The sequence below is a fragment of the Hippoglossus stenolepis genome, chromosome 10, assembly GCF_022539355.2.
Source record: "Hippoglossus stenolepis isolate QCI-W04-F060 chromosome 10, HSTE1.2, whole genome shotgun sequence".
In the NCBI taxonomy this organism is placed as follows: Eukaryota; Metazoa; Chordata; class Actinopteri; order Pleuronectiformes; family Pleuronectidae; genus Hippoglossus; species Hippoglossus stenolepis.
The window spans coordinates 5129419-5144614 of NC_061492.1; the positions used below are offsets into that span (position 1 = coordinate 5129419).

The 15196-nt window shown below is 44.4% G+C and overlaps 1 protein-coding gene across 4 annotated transcripts in view; it reads right to left on the reverse strand.

Annotated features, from left to right (window-relative positions):
- trim9 (tripartite motif containing 9) overlaps window positions 1–4212 on the reverse strand; it is a 37465-nt gene extending 33253 nt beyond the window's left edge. For all 4 annotated transcript variants that reach the window (XM_035168642.2, XM_035168640.2, XM_035168641.2 and 1 more), the window contains exon 1: window positions 3234–4212. In XM_035168642.2, coding sequence (XP_035024533.1) covers window positions 3234–4070 — 837 coding nt within the window. In that variant the 5' untranslated portion in view covers window positions 4071–4212. The remainder of the gene's footprint in view (window positions 1–3233) is intronic.
- Between the last annotated feature and the right edge of the window lie 10984 nt (window positions 4213–15196).

Consider the following 15196-nt stretch of genomic DNA (forward strand, 5'->3'; position numbering starts at 1 on the left):
TGAAATTGATTAGCATCGTGGTTTAGCCACGGTCACGCAATCCAAGGCAGGCGGGGGGGGGGAGGGTCGGAGATAAACCACAATGGTTTTTTTATTGCCTATGAGACCAGTGGAGAGGTCAAAGGAGAAGATGCGTGAGCACATGCCAGAGAAGGAGCATGAAGAAGTGGGAGTAATGATCTGAAGCGGCGTGCACACATGTGGAGTGGAGGGCGGGCACGGCTGACAAGCATCTGGGATGGATTCCTCGTGGGGTCCAGTATCTTAGAGACCTCCGCTGCTCTGCACTACATCAAGAGGGATTTGGTTGCCATGGCGGCAGGTGGTGCAAGTCTTTCTCCGTGAAGAGAGAGAAACCGAGACGGAGCGAGCGAGCGAGCAGGGTTTGTCCCAGTGTAACGAGCCGATACACCAAGAAACGACGGCACCGATTAAAAGGCAGGAGGATCTTATGAAAAGATAGAAGCACGGAAGAGTGTGTGCTGCTGCTACATGCTCAGCTCTGAAATGTAAATGCTGCAATTGTGGGTTTACAGTGTCTTATTAAAAATGTTTTTAGGACTGGAACTCCGGAAACTGTTAGGCCAACCGCTTTCACATGAGCTCAAACGCTCAAAGATCTCGTCGTCTTTCTAAGTTGACATCTTCCTCTAGGTCAACATATAATGACACCTCGTTTTCCTCTTGAGCATTTTGTATTCGTCCAGTTTTTGTGTAAAACGTCCTGCGTCAACATTAGACGATGATGCTGACAAAAAAACTCAGGTAAACAAACAAGCAGCTTTGATTAGTTTGAGTAAAAACAGAGAAGCAAGATGTTTGTGTTATGGATAATAAATCCATGATCAATGATAAATCCACAGAGAGAATCATCATCGGCAGTTTCCTTCAGCTCAGCAGCGCATGTTAGCATCTTTCAGCATCACTGTTTTGGTTCTAAACTATTCCAGCTCCTACAGTTCCTCTGAATATCCACAGTGCATCACCTGATCCAGCACATGACAACAGATAGACACAGCTCTCCACTGCCAGGTACTTACAGATAAACAACCTAATTAGCCAGGTACATTTTACGATTCTTTTACGACAATCTAGAGGAAGCCATTGCCACCACTTTGGCTTCACGTCCTTGAGATTCTAACACTGTGACCATTCTACAAAAGAGCCATTGAAGCATCCGTAAAAAATCTGCAGGATATCGAACACAGTCTCATTTCTTTCCCTGACGATCTGTGCGAGGAACACCCCGAAGCTTCAAAAGATGCCCATCGCCAGCGCTGCCAGCCCCCGAGCTCTACGCCATCTGCTCCCGTTCTGTCGGCGGCAGCTTCAGATGACAGGTCAGGAAGAAGCAGGTGCCCCGATGGAAGCCAAAAAAACGGGGCCAACGGGCAGGATACTGGCACCAGCATCCCCGGTACCAGTGATTGGTTTCTAAAAATACTACCTCACCTCTTCTTTTTCTGCCATTTTATATCCGGGAGAGAAGAAGAAGAAGAAGAAGAAGAAGCAGAAAAGGGCCGGCGACTTTTCAACTGATGGCAATTTGATGAGAGTGAAGCGCTCAACTCCCCCTCTGATTTTTCCATCAATTTTACAATTGCCCTGAAGATCTGAGGTGACACACTATCACAGCATCATCAAGGAGAGATGATGGGACTGGAGGTTTGTTAAAGGGCGGTTTTCAAGATAAATAAGACCAGTGTGTGTGTGTGTACTCGTTTTTATTACCTCTTTAGGACCTCTCCCATCATAAACACTGACCTTTTCAGAACCAGTGGACCTCATGGGGACCGAAGCTCATTATTAATGAAGCAAAACGTAATTTCAGAGCTGGTGGTGAAGGCGACAGGTCGGATGGGAATAGTGGTCAGGTTATGGTTCGGCATGAATCGGTCATTGCTAAGGTTGGGGATAAGGTTTATGTATAGGCTGTCCACAATGAATGGAAGTCAATGAAAAGTCCTGAATGGACACATGCCCCATATTGGGATTGTGTAAACACACATTTGTGCATGTGGTCCAGGTATTACTTGTGTTGTGGGGACCTTAATCTGTTTACACAATCCCAATATGGTGCATGTGCCCATTTCATTTTAAGGTGAGGACATGTCTAGGTTCAGGTTCAGGTTTATGTTTAGGTTAAGGGTTAAGTTTAGGTAAGGGTTAGGCAAGCAACTATGGGTGAGGTCAGAGTAAGTCTCCAGGAAATCAATGTACGTCAATGTAACGTCTTCTGAAGCCATGGAGACTCTGTGTGTGTGTGTGTGTGTGTGTGTGTGTGTGTGTGTGTGTGTGTGTGTGTGTGTGTGTGTGTGTGTGTGTGTGTGTGTGTGTGTACCGAAGAGCATCTATATCCAGCTCTACATCCTCCCTCTTCACTGGAAGCTGGACTGTGGGGGTGAGGGTTGCTGGTGCAGAGGCATTGACATAAACCCACCTCTGCCTGCTGAGGCCTTCCTGCCCACAACAACCCATCAGCCTCACAAACAGCATCTCTCTCTCTCTCGCTCTCTCTCGCTCTGTCTCTCTCTCTCTCTCTCTCTGTCTCCACACTACAGGCCTGAACCTGCACTTCACCACTCTCTCCTATGAGTTCCAATATTAGCTCCTGTCTCCTGATCACCGGAGCTGTCAAAGCACAGGGGGGGGATGGAACAGACTCTACATGTGTGCAGCCTGAACGTGTCATTAAAAAGGAGAGAGAGGCAGATGTGATGGAGGCAGTTTCCTGATGATATAACAGAGGACTGCTGCTGGCTGTCCACTCGTGAACTGAATTACAAGCAGAGCTGCCTCCTGCACAGCTCTGCGCACCATGAGACAGCGGGGATCCCGGGTTGGAGACGTGCGCATTCATCCACCGTGTGTCTGCGTGAAATGTGAGCTGGAGATTAAACTGTGTGTCTCAACAGGCCACTGGCTTGTGTGTATTATGAAGCAGTCTTTTAAAAATCAGAGGTAACAACGAGCAGCTCAATGCGTCTGGATGCTGAGCGAAAAAAAATGATTGTCATGGCGTATATACTTGTTGCTCTGCACACACACACACACACACACACACACACACACACACACACACACACACACACACACACACACACACACACACACACACACACACACACACACACACACACACACACACACACACACACACACACACACACACACACACACACACACACCAGAGACAGAGAGAGGTAAACAACTTGGTGATTTTACGCACGTACCTTGTGCAGTTTCCACATTGCGCCCAGAGCCTTGACCTCGTGTGTGCCGTGCTTCCCTTCCTCCAGACACTGGTAACACACCGGCGTCTTACACTGCACACAGTACATGCTCAGGTTCTCCAGCTCGTGCTCCGTGCAGGTGGAGATCTTGCGGGGACTCGTGCGTCGACTTATCCGCCCCTGCGCCGGCGGCACCAGGCGATGCTTGGCGAGGGGGCCGCGGGGAGGATGGCACCGCAGGCGGCACGGGTCGCAGTAGAAGACGTCGCACTGCTCGCACATCACGCTGGCCTCCTTCGGACTCTTCTCGCAGAGCTGGCACTTGAGAGCGGCCGCCTTGCTCTGCTGGTACCGGTCCACCACCCCTTCCAGCACCCGGTTCTTGGGGAACCCGCGGAGACCCCGGTCGTCCAGGATGAGGCTGCGGTGACACTGCGGGCAGGTGATGCAGGAGTTGCGGGGGATCGGGGGCAGGGAGCCCGGCTGGGGCAGCAGGTGCTGCTGCGGGGGAGGCTGCGGGACCGTCGGGGGGAAAACCCGCACCCCGTTGGGTGATTTCTGGCACGGGGTGGTGGGTGCGCTCACGAAGCCCCCGTAGGAGCCGTACCCGCTGTCCGCCTCGCTGTACAGGCTCATTTTATCCAGATCCAGGTAATCATAGTCGGAGACGCCGGACCCGGAGGCTCGGCTGCTCTGTGGAGACTCCGCGTCGGGGGTCTGCACCAGGATATTCCGGGCACACGCCTGGCAAATGTTGTGGGAGCAGGGCAGGATGATGGGCTCCCGGAAAAAGGAGCCGCACACGGGGCATTTTAACTCTTCCTCCATCTCATCCATGTCTGCAGCAGGAAGGTGGGAGACTCCTCTGCGGTGCACAAACACACAAACGCGCAGAAGTTAGCAGCTGATCGGTCTGCGGCTCGGCTCGTGCGTCACGGGAGCTCCTGTCTCTTGCTCCTGCGATGATTCGTCTGCAGGATCAACCTTCACCGGAGGAGACGCACCACAGGATCGGCCCAGACCCCCTCGGCCTGCGCCAATCAGCAGCCGGCAGCGGCTCGCGCGCGCTCCCATTGGACCGGCAGTGGATTCCAAGCCGCCATTGGACGACTCGTGTGTCAGTGATGAGACGGTGATGAGCTTTGGAGCCAGACACTTGAGTCCGTGCACGTCGGTGAACGTGCGACTGCAGCCTTAGGTTGTTTACAGGGCTATAACAAGGAGAACATATCAATACTGTTAATCAACCAGTGACATGTGATCCACAGACATAACAAATCACCTGCTAGTGATTTCTCCACATGCTCCAACCAATGAGGATCCTCTGAACTGTCTTAATGAGGTTCTCTTAATCTGATTAGTCCAATAGCTGATTAATGGAATAAGTGTTCAGAGAATCAACTCGACATCAGATCAGCAGAGTCTTGGTTTAAAAAGCGACTAAAAACTCCGTAGAGGTTTTTGTGTATTTGATTATATTTAGTTTATTGGTTTAATATGTTTTTCTCAGCTCTCATTTTATTTAGTGAGGCTCCTTGTAACTGTGGTTTTTGAGAAGCGCCATTAGAATCACAGTTTATTGACTTAATAAAGTGCAAAACTATCATCAGCAAAAATGCACCAAAAGCAATAAATCACTGATGTTTCCAGAAAGAAACATTATTATAAATCACTGTATCATTAATACTCAGGAACTGATGTGTAGGCAACACTTCACTGTTGGCTAGTTTGATTTATGGCACATCCACTAGAGGTGTTTCCCATTTTATAGCATTCTTAGCTGGGAAACACTAAATTATTGGACACATGTATTACATATCACATTTTTTACTCTGTGTCTCTGTCCTCATGTGACATTAGTTTTCAACCTTTTCTGTTTTATTTAATGTGTATTTTTGTGTATTTTCGGAAAGTTCTTAAATACAAACTGACACTTTGTCCGGGTCGAGCAGCTCCACAGCAGAAACAAGGCTCTTTCAGAACCTCTCCCTCCAAACCAGGTTTCATTGGATTGTCTCTCAGAACGTGAACTTGTTGTGGACGCTTTCTGTTGGACAGACCCGTCCTCAGATGAGCACTGACCTCATCCAAGAGTGTTTGTCCTCACAGTGCAGCTGGAGATTGGGCTCCTCCATCACTGCCACAGTCTGGGTTGTAAACGCTGTCTCGTCTTTATTGTTCGTCCATTTGTCTTGAAACGTGTGACACTCTTATCGTACCTTTATTTTCTTCTTACCACTACGCATTGTCACGAATGACATGTGACATTTACATGTGTTTTTCTTTGACCTCACTGACCTCTCTGGTAAACAACCTGACAGCCAGGGTAGGCCATTTTGGATTTTTTTTGTCTTGTGGACCTCACCCCTGATATTTCAAAAGCCTTCTGTGTATTTTTATGTAAAATCATTATCATCAAATAACTTGTTTCCCCACAGGGCTGCAAATAATCAGCATTTCTTATTGACATCTTTACTCTACTGATCAGTCGATTGACTGTTTTGTCAATTAGCTCAGAGCCCAGGATGACATCTATATATATATATGGCTTTGTTTTGTCCAACCAAAAGATTACATTTAAAGTATTATATTTATATAAAGCAAAAAAAACCCCCAAAAAACCTGTAACCAAAGAATAATCTGCATTTTTGCTTCATAAATTATAAATGTTCTGTCAACAGACTCAATGATTGATTGATTAATCTTCTTAGCATTGCACAGGTGACTGATATATAAATGACAGTGCTATTTCTTTGTGAAATGTTAGATTTATACAGAAGAGACTGAGATGGACGAGAAAACTCTGTCTTAACTTATTCAAACTCAAGCAGCTGCTGCTCAGTTTGCATTTACAGTGTTTGTGTTGTTTGATATTTGAAAAGTTTCTTCTCTCAGCTGCTGTGGAAGCCAAGATTTGAAACAAGGACACTGACACTTTGTGAGATAGAGCAGCGACTCTCTGAAGAGATTTTTCCTTTGGTGTCCAGATCTTCTCCAATTCCTACGGCCAAATACCTCAGTCATCCCTGGGACGCCCATGGCAACGTGAGCTCCGCGGCTCAGTGTTTTCAGTCAGTGAGGCTGTTGATGGGATGAAATTAAATGAAATAATCCCATTTAACGGGACGCCTGCTCCTCACATCCACAGAGGGCAACGTGAGGCCACTCTGCGTGATTACATTTGCATATTTTTCTAAAGCAGTTCGAGTCTGGGAAGAACATTAACGTTGACGTCTTTGTCTAATGAAGATAATCAAGTCGGGCATGTGTCCCACTGATAAACACGTTAAAGTAGAAATATGAATAATCTCACTGAGATCAGTAAAAAAAAAAAAGTTGAAGGGAAATCAAAAGATAATAAGGATTTATTATTGATAACTTTTTACTATAATGATGTGAATAAAACAGAAGCGTGCTCTTAATTTCTCCGTCTTTAAAACTATCAAACGTGTTCCTCCTCTTTCTGTGCTGATGAGGTTTCTGCTCATTATTCTCTCAAAGCTCTGCAGCAGCTTTGAATATTTGCCTGAATTAAACTAAATCTAATGTTGATTCGACTGAAGTGTTTGCGACAGGACCGTCAGTTATTTTGGGGCTTGCGTGTTTGCTGACGCCTCCGTCGTGATGACATTGTTCTCTGTGTAAATCTCCTGTTTGGGGCCACGCTGCCGCTTCCTGTTTGCTGCCTTTCAGGAGACAAGTGGCCAATTCTGCTAAATCTCTATCTCATCTGATTTGTGTTTTTGTGTCGGTGCCAGTTCTCTGCAGCTGCCAGGACAAACTCTGAGAGAAAACCTTCACACATTTCTGCTTCACTCTCCCTCCACGATCAACATCCCAGAGAGCTCCTATAAGTCTGCAGGTTTTGCCGACCTCCTGTGCAGTGACATAAGAGAAGAGGTAGAACGAGGACCGATGATGAACTGGTTTGTTAAAATGCACATAGACGTCTAATATACGGAAAATTTGCCAACTGACATCAGCTCATATGAAAGTCCCAACATACAGTATCTAGACGGCCTCTCCCCTCTTAGCTGCTGCTGCTAACATATAACTCACTGTACAAAAATGAAGCCAAAATATCCAGGGTACGGGTGCTGCCATCTTGGGTTGTTGACGTCAGACTGTGAAGTAGGGAACAGTGAGTGAGTGGGAGAATTCGGCCAAAGCCAGAATCTGCGCTGTAGTGATTGTGAAGTGGAGCCTTGGAAGTGACTTCCTGCCGATACTCATACTCACGCTAACTGGGTGAATCTGCATTTGATAACCACCGCCAAGAAAATTTTATCCTGTTCGTTTGTTTGTTTGTTTGTGAGCAAGATTACACAAAAACAACTAAACAGATTTCTACAAAACTTGGTGGAACAATGTAGTTTGGATCAAGAAAGAACCCATTGCATTTTGGTGCAGATCCACAAATTTTGTTTCACTTTCTTGAACATTGTGAGATTGTGAAATTTTTCAACATTTTCACAGTTTTCCAAGGAATCAATTTCTGTATCTTAGTTTTTTAAAAATCAGGCACCTTTAGGGAACTGATCTCTATGAGTGTTCACATGCGACTGTTGGGTCTTGGTGGAGGTATGTGCCATCCTGGTTATATATTTTATCACGTCCTTTTCATTTGATTACAATCTACAGCTTTGGGGTTCTCCTCATTTATCCAGCAAAGTCAATGGCAACACTTGATTGTTGGTTTTCTCGGTTCCTGTGCTGTTGCGGGTGGAGCTCACCTCCTCCAGCCTCTTATTGCTCCCCAGGGGGTCTCTGCTGCTGCTGCGGCTGCTGAGATGGGGGGATGGCATCAATGAACGACCCAGTGGATCAATGGTCACCAAGCCGACCTCATCCAGTGCCAGTGGGAGGTCAACTCTCAACGGCAGAGAGGACAGATTTACAGGGAGACCCGGGGAGCGAGGATATGAAACGGAGAGATTTAAGGAAAAAGGATCGAAGGAGAGACTGAACAAAGAAAATACACAGAAGCCTGAACAATGACAAATAAAACCAAAACAGAATTCAAGACATGATTCACAAGCTTTCACGAAAAGCTGAAAAATTGAATTTCTCAGAGAATAAGATATGAAATCAATCCAATGTCTACACTTCAAAAACCTGGCAGCAAAAGTTGCCAACACAATAAAAAAACCTTTAGTTATTCTACAGAGATTGTTTAAAGTACAGCTACAAATATAAATACATACTTTCATATATACGATGTGTATTTTTATTGTTTTTACATAAAATTCACTATTCACCATTAAGCAATTGCAGAATCCGATCTGGGATTCGAACCAGGAACCTTCTTGCTGTGAGAAGACCGCATCAACAAATATCAGCTCTCTATAATGAAGACCGCAGGTTAAAAGCAAATACATGGGTAGTACTGCGAAGTACGTGAGCTTTACATTACATTATATGTTCAATAATTGCATCTTCACAGTAAACCTGCCTCCTCCGTCCCCGGTGAGATTTGAAACCACATTATGTTTTATGAGTTATAATCACGGAGGTTTTACAGGAGGGTGGAGGCAGAGGGAGCTTCATTCCCCCGACTGCTGTTACGGCCGCTTCATATTTGATAAAGGTGAAGCTTTAAATCTCTGGCTGTGGAAAGATGGCTGCAGCCCCCCCGATGGACGTCCCCATCAAACATTCATTGCGACAGGATTTATATTTTCCTCATTTCTATTATTTTTTTAAACATGGCCTCTACGACACCTCCTCTGCTGGCATCTCTCTCCTCGTCGCCGGGGCTGTAACATCATACAGAGGTTATTGTATTCTGCTCCACTTAGCTGCACCTGTTCTGATTTCCCTATATTGGAGCTAAACAAAGGAGTCCTCAGGCTGTATAGTAACAAAGGTCGACGGTAACAGGAGCTGATGCCATTAGCAGGGAGGGTGGGGTGGGGGGGGCTGGGACTGGATGTATAGATTGAGGCTTTTTGAAGCCCATTGCCTCTGTGGGGTTGAAGGTGGAGGGCAGAATTAAAGGAGAAGGGTGGAAATGATGCAGGAATCGAGTTGTTACACTTCCCGACTCCATGACTCCAAAAGGAGAAGAGGAAAAATGGAGGTGGTTGATAAAAAAGACTCAAATTGAACCCGACTGAACTGTATTGTCCAAATAAAACTGCTTTTAGACCTGCACTGAACTCCTGAAATCTTCCAGAGGAGCGATATTTGAGAACGTGTTGATGTCGTTTCTGACACACGACGGATGCAAAACTGGATGAATACAAATATCTCAGGATGAAAAACAGGTGCCGAACACCCAACACCCAACGAATGTTCCTGAATGTTCGGCAAACTCCAGAGTTCACGAGTTCATGTCTGAAAACCACTTTAATAATCCCCGAAGATTTCTTTGTGGCTCAATTATATGTCATGTGATCAATGTGCTTTGTCTCACAGCGGCTCAGAAACACTTGCATTCGACTAATTGCACGTTTTAAAGAGACAATCAGTATTTTCACATCCGAGCACAATTCCTCCGGTGGCTCCGGGTCTGGAGCACAGTGCACGGGGACTGTGCAACAGCAGAACCGGGTTTAGCAGCGATTTCACCACCCGCTTAGAAAAAGAAAACCATTAGGCTAATAATTGCAGCGCTGATTCCCGGCAGACATTAAAAACGATGCTAACACGTGGAGGCCTTTCCCTGCTCACGTCTCTTCAGGCAGCACACACAAACACACACACACACACACACACACACAGGAAAATGACGAGTGCACTTTCTTTCGCGTTGCTCTCCATTAGAGCAGCAGCGGCGAATGTAGTCGACTGTTTGCTTTGTAGAAACGCTCGCTCACTCACTCTGACCTCGCTCCCTCCTATGGGAAGCTAAAGGGGGCGAGAAAGAACCATCCAGCTCACAATGCTGCACTTAAATGTGTTTCAGCCTCGGTTTCAGCTGCTTTGGTCCTTTTGTGTTTTCACTGACAAACATGGCGCCGAGAGGCAGAGCGCCAATCCAGACCAGCGGCTAAGAAACACATCATTACAGAATTCCTCCTGTGCAGAGCTGCAGTTTAAACACAGCGTTCAAAACGGTGCACAAACACGCAGAGACACAATTCTTCTTATTTCAAGCATAAGTATTGTGTTTTTAATTCTTATTCAAAATGTTTTAATGCTGTTGTGTTTTTGGAAGTGATCAACTAAAATAAACTGATTCTGATTCTACACTGGTACGGGAATTTTATTTAGCTTTTTTGTGAGATGAGGCATTTATTGACATTTTCACGAATATTAATATTTTGGCAGTCGAGACACTGACGCTGCCCTTTTTCTGTGCAACGTTATAATGTGCATTGAACTTGCAGGTGTTGGTGCATAAATAACTATGAGTGTTTTTGTGTACTTCTTGTTTTTTTTACATCTTAGGAAGCAACGTGCAACAGTGATTTTTGTCTTGTGCCATTTTAGTTTTTCTTTTATTTAATTAGCAGTGAACTGGTCTTGAGATCTAAAGCTCTCCCGTCCAGACTGAAGGGAAAGACAGAATAACCTTCTGTATAAACTGAACATTTTCACTGAGCTGGGTGAAGTTTGCCAAGTTTTCTAAACTAACACACACAACAATCTGTAAACTGTTTCTACATTCTCATTACACTGAGGTCAGATGGGTGGCCGAATGCAAAACTCCCACGAGGCCACTGTTACTTTGCATTTTTTCCCCCATATGCCATGATTTCATATTTATATTGACTCTCCTTCCCTTCCTATATGTCTTGATATGGAAACAAAAGTGCACTACTTTAGTGCACTAAAATAACCACAGAGAAGCATCATCCTTGTGTTGACTAGCTGTCTTTAAGTCTGGAACGTATTTCATTAACGAACAACGTCATCGGCAGTTTCAGCCCGAAGGCTTAATTTGCAAATATTACAGCATGAAAATGTATTTTTCAGGTCAGTGTGAAGGGCACAGATGGAACTGAATCCATAAACATGAGATCGTTGGAGGGAGCTGAAGATGCTGAGTCGCACTGAGATGTCAGGGAGTCGGGGAAGTGGCGTCGGGGGCGTTCGTCACCCAAGGTGCCCGTTCTGCTGCCGTAAGAGCAGATGGTTATAAAGTGAGAGGTGATGCATGGGGAGAGGTTACCGGAGGTGAACGTGCACAAGTGATCTTCAGGAAACACAATCAGAAGTTTGATTCAGGAGTTTGTGGAGGTGATGTGAAGTTCGTCAGCCGTCAGAATGTCAATCTGAAGCCTTCACGCAGGTCCAGGGCCGAGGGCGGGTGGGTCATGTGAGCACAAGGTGGAGAGTGATGGTGCGTGGGTTGTTGTGGATGATGAGCATGTGGTTCAACTTCCACCCAGAGGACACTGGACATTATCTCCACTCACAGAACTGCAATTACATCTGTGTTCTTATTTTATTTTTGTATTTTAGCATCTTAACTCTAACAATGTTACTGCCAAAGAGTGATGGCAACGGTAATTTCACCAAATGCCCCACAATGTCATATTTATTTATGAAAAAACTCTGGTAGTCATGGTAACTATGATGTGAGGAAGATGGGATGGATGAATCGGTCAATAAATCATGGGAGACTTCTGTTCATTTTCCCATTTGCTTTTAACCTCAACCATCTTTGTTCCTGGGCCTAAACCATATGTTTTATAATGTTACTATGACGACAAAGCTCCTCTAACCCATGACAGAGTATTTATTCAAACCCAAATCAGGATCTGTACATGAAACTAAGTCTTTTCAACTTTAATTAGAGTTTTCACATCTTATAATTCATTTATTTTCAAGCAGTGACTTGTAATGGTTTGGGAAGGCACCAGCAAATGATATCACATCACATCATAATACACTAAATAATAATTTAAATAAATAATAATGTGTTGCTATGGACAAATTACACATTTCGTCATTTAATTTGCACTTGTTCTTCATTATTAACTTTATCAACAACACTGTTGCTATTCACAAACGGGGTAGATCGATAGAACAGTGAATGTAACTCGAGGTTTTGCAGAATGACATGATAAATATTGATGTTTTTTCTCTGACAATAGGTACATGTAAGTTTGTCCACACAGTTTTGGTCTGGTTTTGGTTTTCATGGTTACGATGAGTCCACTTAGTTCCAATAAAGAAACTGGTTAAAACTCTTTTTTGTGTCCTTATGACAAAGCCTCTGTGCACAAAGTCAAACTCCTTTGAGAGGAGCTGTGATCCAGGACTAACGTGTTTGATGCTCTTGGAGAATAATCAGAGCAAACTTCTGCAGCCAGGTTCATAAATCTGGTGAGAAAACATCATGACTCTGACTCTGGGTGTAATGTCTGGGTGTCTGTATACTTTTGGCCACGTAGGGATAAGCCTAGACTGGGTGGCTTTGATAAATTGCAGCCTAAAAATCTTTTGACCTACTAACATCCATTTTTACCAACATGCGGATTCTCATCTACTAAAAACAGAATAAAACATTGTAAATTCTTCTTCTTCTTCGTCTTTAGCTCTAAAAAACAGAAACTTCAAGATTTGCTGTGTAATTTTAGACTCAGTGTAAACATCCATTCTCCAAATTACAGTAACTTCATCCTACAAAACCACAACTTTTCTTAAGCCAGACACATCGGCCACTTCTATTCACGTCCTGACAGTGTCACAGCCGTGTCCCGTGGAGACTCCGACCCGAGCCGAGGAGGTAAATCTGCTGCAGTCTGTGTGTTTCTTTACACAGGTGGCTCGGTGCCTGTGGGGCTGCACAGAGAGAGTCTGTGGTGAAAAGAGTCCAGAGACTCACAAAGGAGACTTTATCTCTTATCGATGGAGGAGAGACTCAGTTACATCAACTCTGGGATTGAACTCTGAGCTGAAAAAAGTTTTAACCAACTGTTGGTCCTGTTTTTCTCTGGTCTGTTAGAGATCCAGATATTAGAAGGGTTGCATTTAAGACTTATGTGACGTCTGCAGATTTAAAGCTATGACATATTGTTGCTATTATTTTTAGGTGCGATTCTTTCGTACGTTTCTTGTTGTAATGTGATTTTAAGGCGGGACACGATACAGGTAAAGATCCTTCAGAAGTGTAAACCAATGGGAGAGGAGGTTTTATTCCAAGTCAAAGGCAGGTCTGTTTGCTGGGATACAACCAGTAAACAAATCTGTCGTAGGCAAATGACAGAAACCCTGCTGCTGGAGTTTGCATCAAATCCAGTTCTCAACATTCATGATCGCCCCCTGCTGGCTGGCTGCAGTCCTAAATCCTGCCTCCTCCCTGTTAGTGGACGGGACATGGACCAAACTAAAGAGTGAAAGACATCAAATAAATGTTTCTCAAAGATGGTTCCTGTCATTTTAGGGTGTTCTTATCTCACTGAGGTTTGTTCACATCCTTATTTTCACAGTGGGTTTGGTTTTAATTACTTATTTGACGCTTTAAAAACTATGAAATGTTATGATTGACAGCTGAGACTGACACTTGATTACTCAGATGCATGTATCGGTGGGACCTTGCTACTGTGCAAACTACAGTGTTTGCATCCAGGATAGTTTTCTTGATTTCTGCATAGTGAGAGGAAGTGGAGATATCAATCTTTGTATATCTTCTTTATACAGTCTATGGGATGATAATTGTTTTATATACCAATCAACGGCATATCTAAGATCATATTCAGTATACCGTATTAGAAGTGTTGGCAGTGTCTTCATCAATTATATCAGAATCTTTTGATATAAGCTCATGATTAATTAGGAAGCTGGACGCCTCTTTGCCGGGGAATTAAAGTCTCAATTGTGAGATTTTCTATAAAAGTCTGTGCACAAAAAAACCAACGTGCAGTTTTTCTTCCACAAAGCCGACGGCTGAAGAAGTGGGCGGACAAGTTTCAGCTCCAGTGTCTTTGTTTGCCTAATGATGCATCTTCATAAATCGACAGATTACTTGATGTTGCAATGTCTTCTGCGTCTTAACAGCAATATACTGCTCCATACATCGAGAGGCACCTTGTGACGACAGAAATCTTTTGCGTCACATCCGAAAGAGGTGTCTGTAAAGGACGTCTATTTTTATATAGGTTTTACTCACGTACTTTGCTACGGGCTAGATGCTTGTTACATAATTATATATTTTTAAAGCTTCTGATGAGTGTGTGTGTGTGGGTGTCTGTCCGGGAATGAAATGTCATTGTGCGCTTCCCACCTCTCGCTCTTCAGGCTGTTTCCTCGCATTTTGCTCGTCCTGTCCTCCCACGGCTTCCGACGATCCAGCCTCGCTCTCAGACTCCGGCAAAGATTTGTGTGAGCATCATCTCTCACTGAGTCATGAATGATTTTTTACGTACATGGGCACCGGGCCTTCTTAGATATAAAGGAAATCCACCTTATGTAAGAGTCTTTATTTTAGCCACACAGGTCTGCAGGGAGCACAACCAGCGTGAGCTGCTGCTTCTGTAAGAGCGTATTGATTTGAAGATAGTTTTGCTAATGCTAGAATATGAACATTTATGCATAGTTAAAGTAGCAATACCAGAAAGTCAAAATATTTCATATTAAATTCAAGTCTCGCGACCAAAATGTGAGAGAACGATTAAATAAACATACATTTTCTTAATATTTATACTCCACTAACATGGAGGGGGAAAGGTGTATCTATACTGCAGCCACCCACCAGGGGGCGATCATGATGATTTGGCTTTGGTTAACAAGCCATGTCGTCAATCATCATACTCAGTCTATAGTGAGTCTCAATTCGGGGGCCGCATCCTTTAGAGGCTGCATTTCAAGACCAAAGTCCAAGTGCGTCGTTTACAAAGAGGTACTGGCGACAGCAAGCTCGGTGAAAACATCCGAAGTTAGTTTAATGTTAGTTCCCAACACAACAGCTAAACGGTTCATCTTAAAAAAAAAAACTTTCAAGAACTTTTTCGTCCGTAGCTCTGTTGCTAGGTGACGGCTGTAAGGGCGGAACAGGATAAAGATGCAACGAG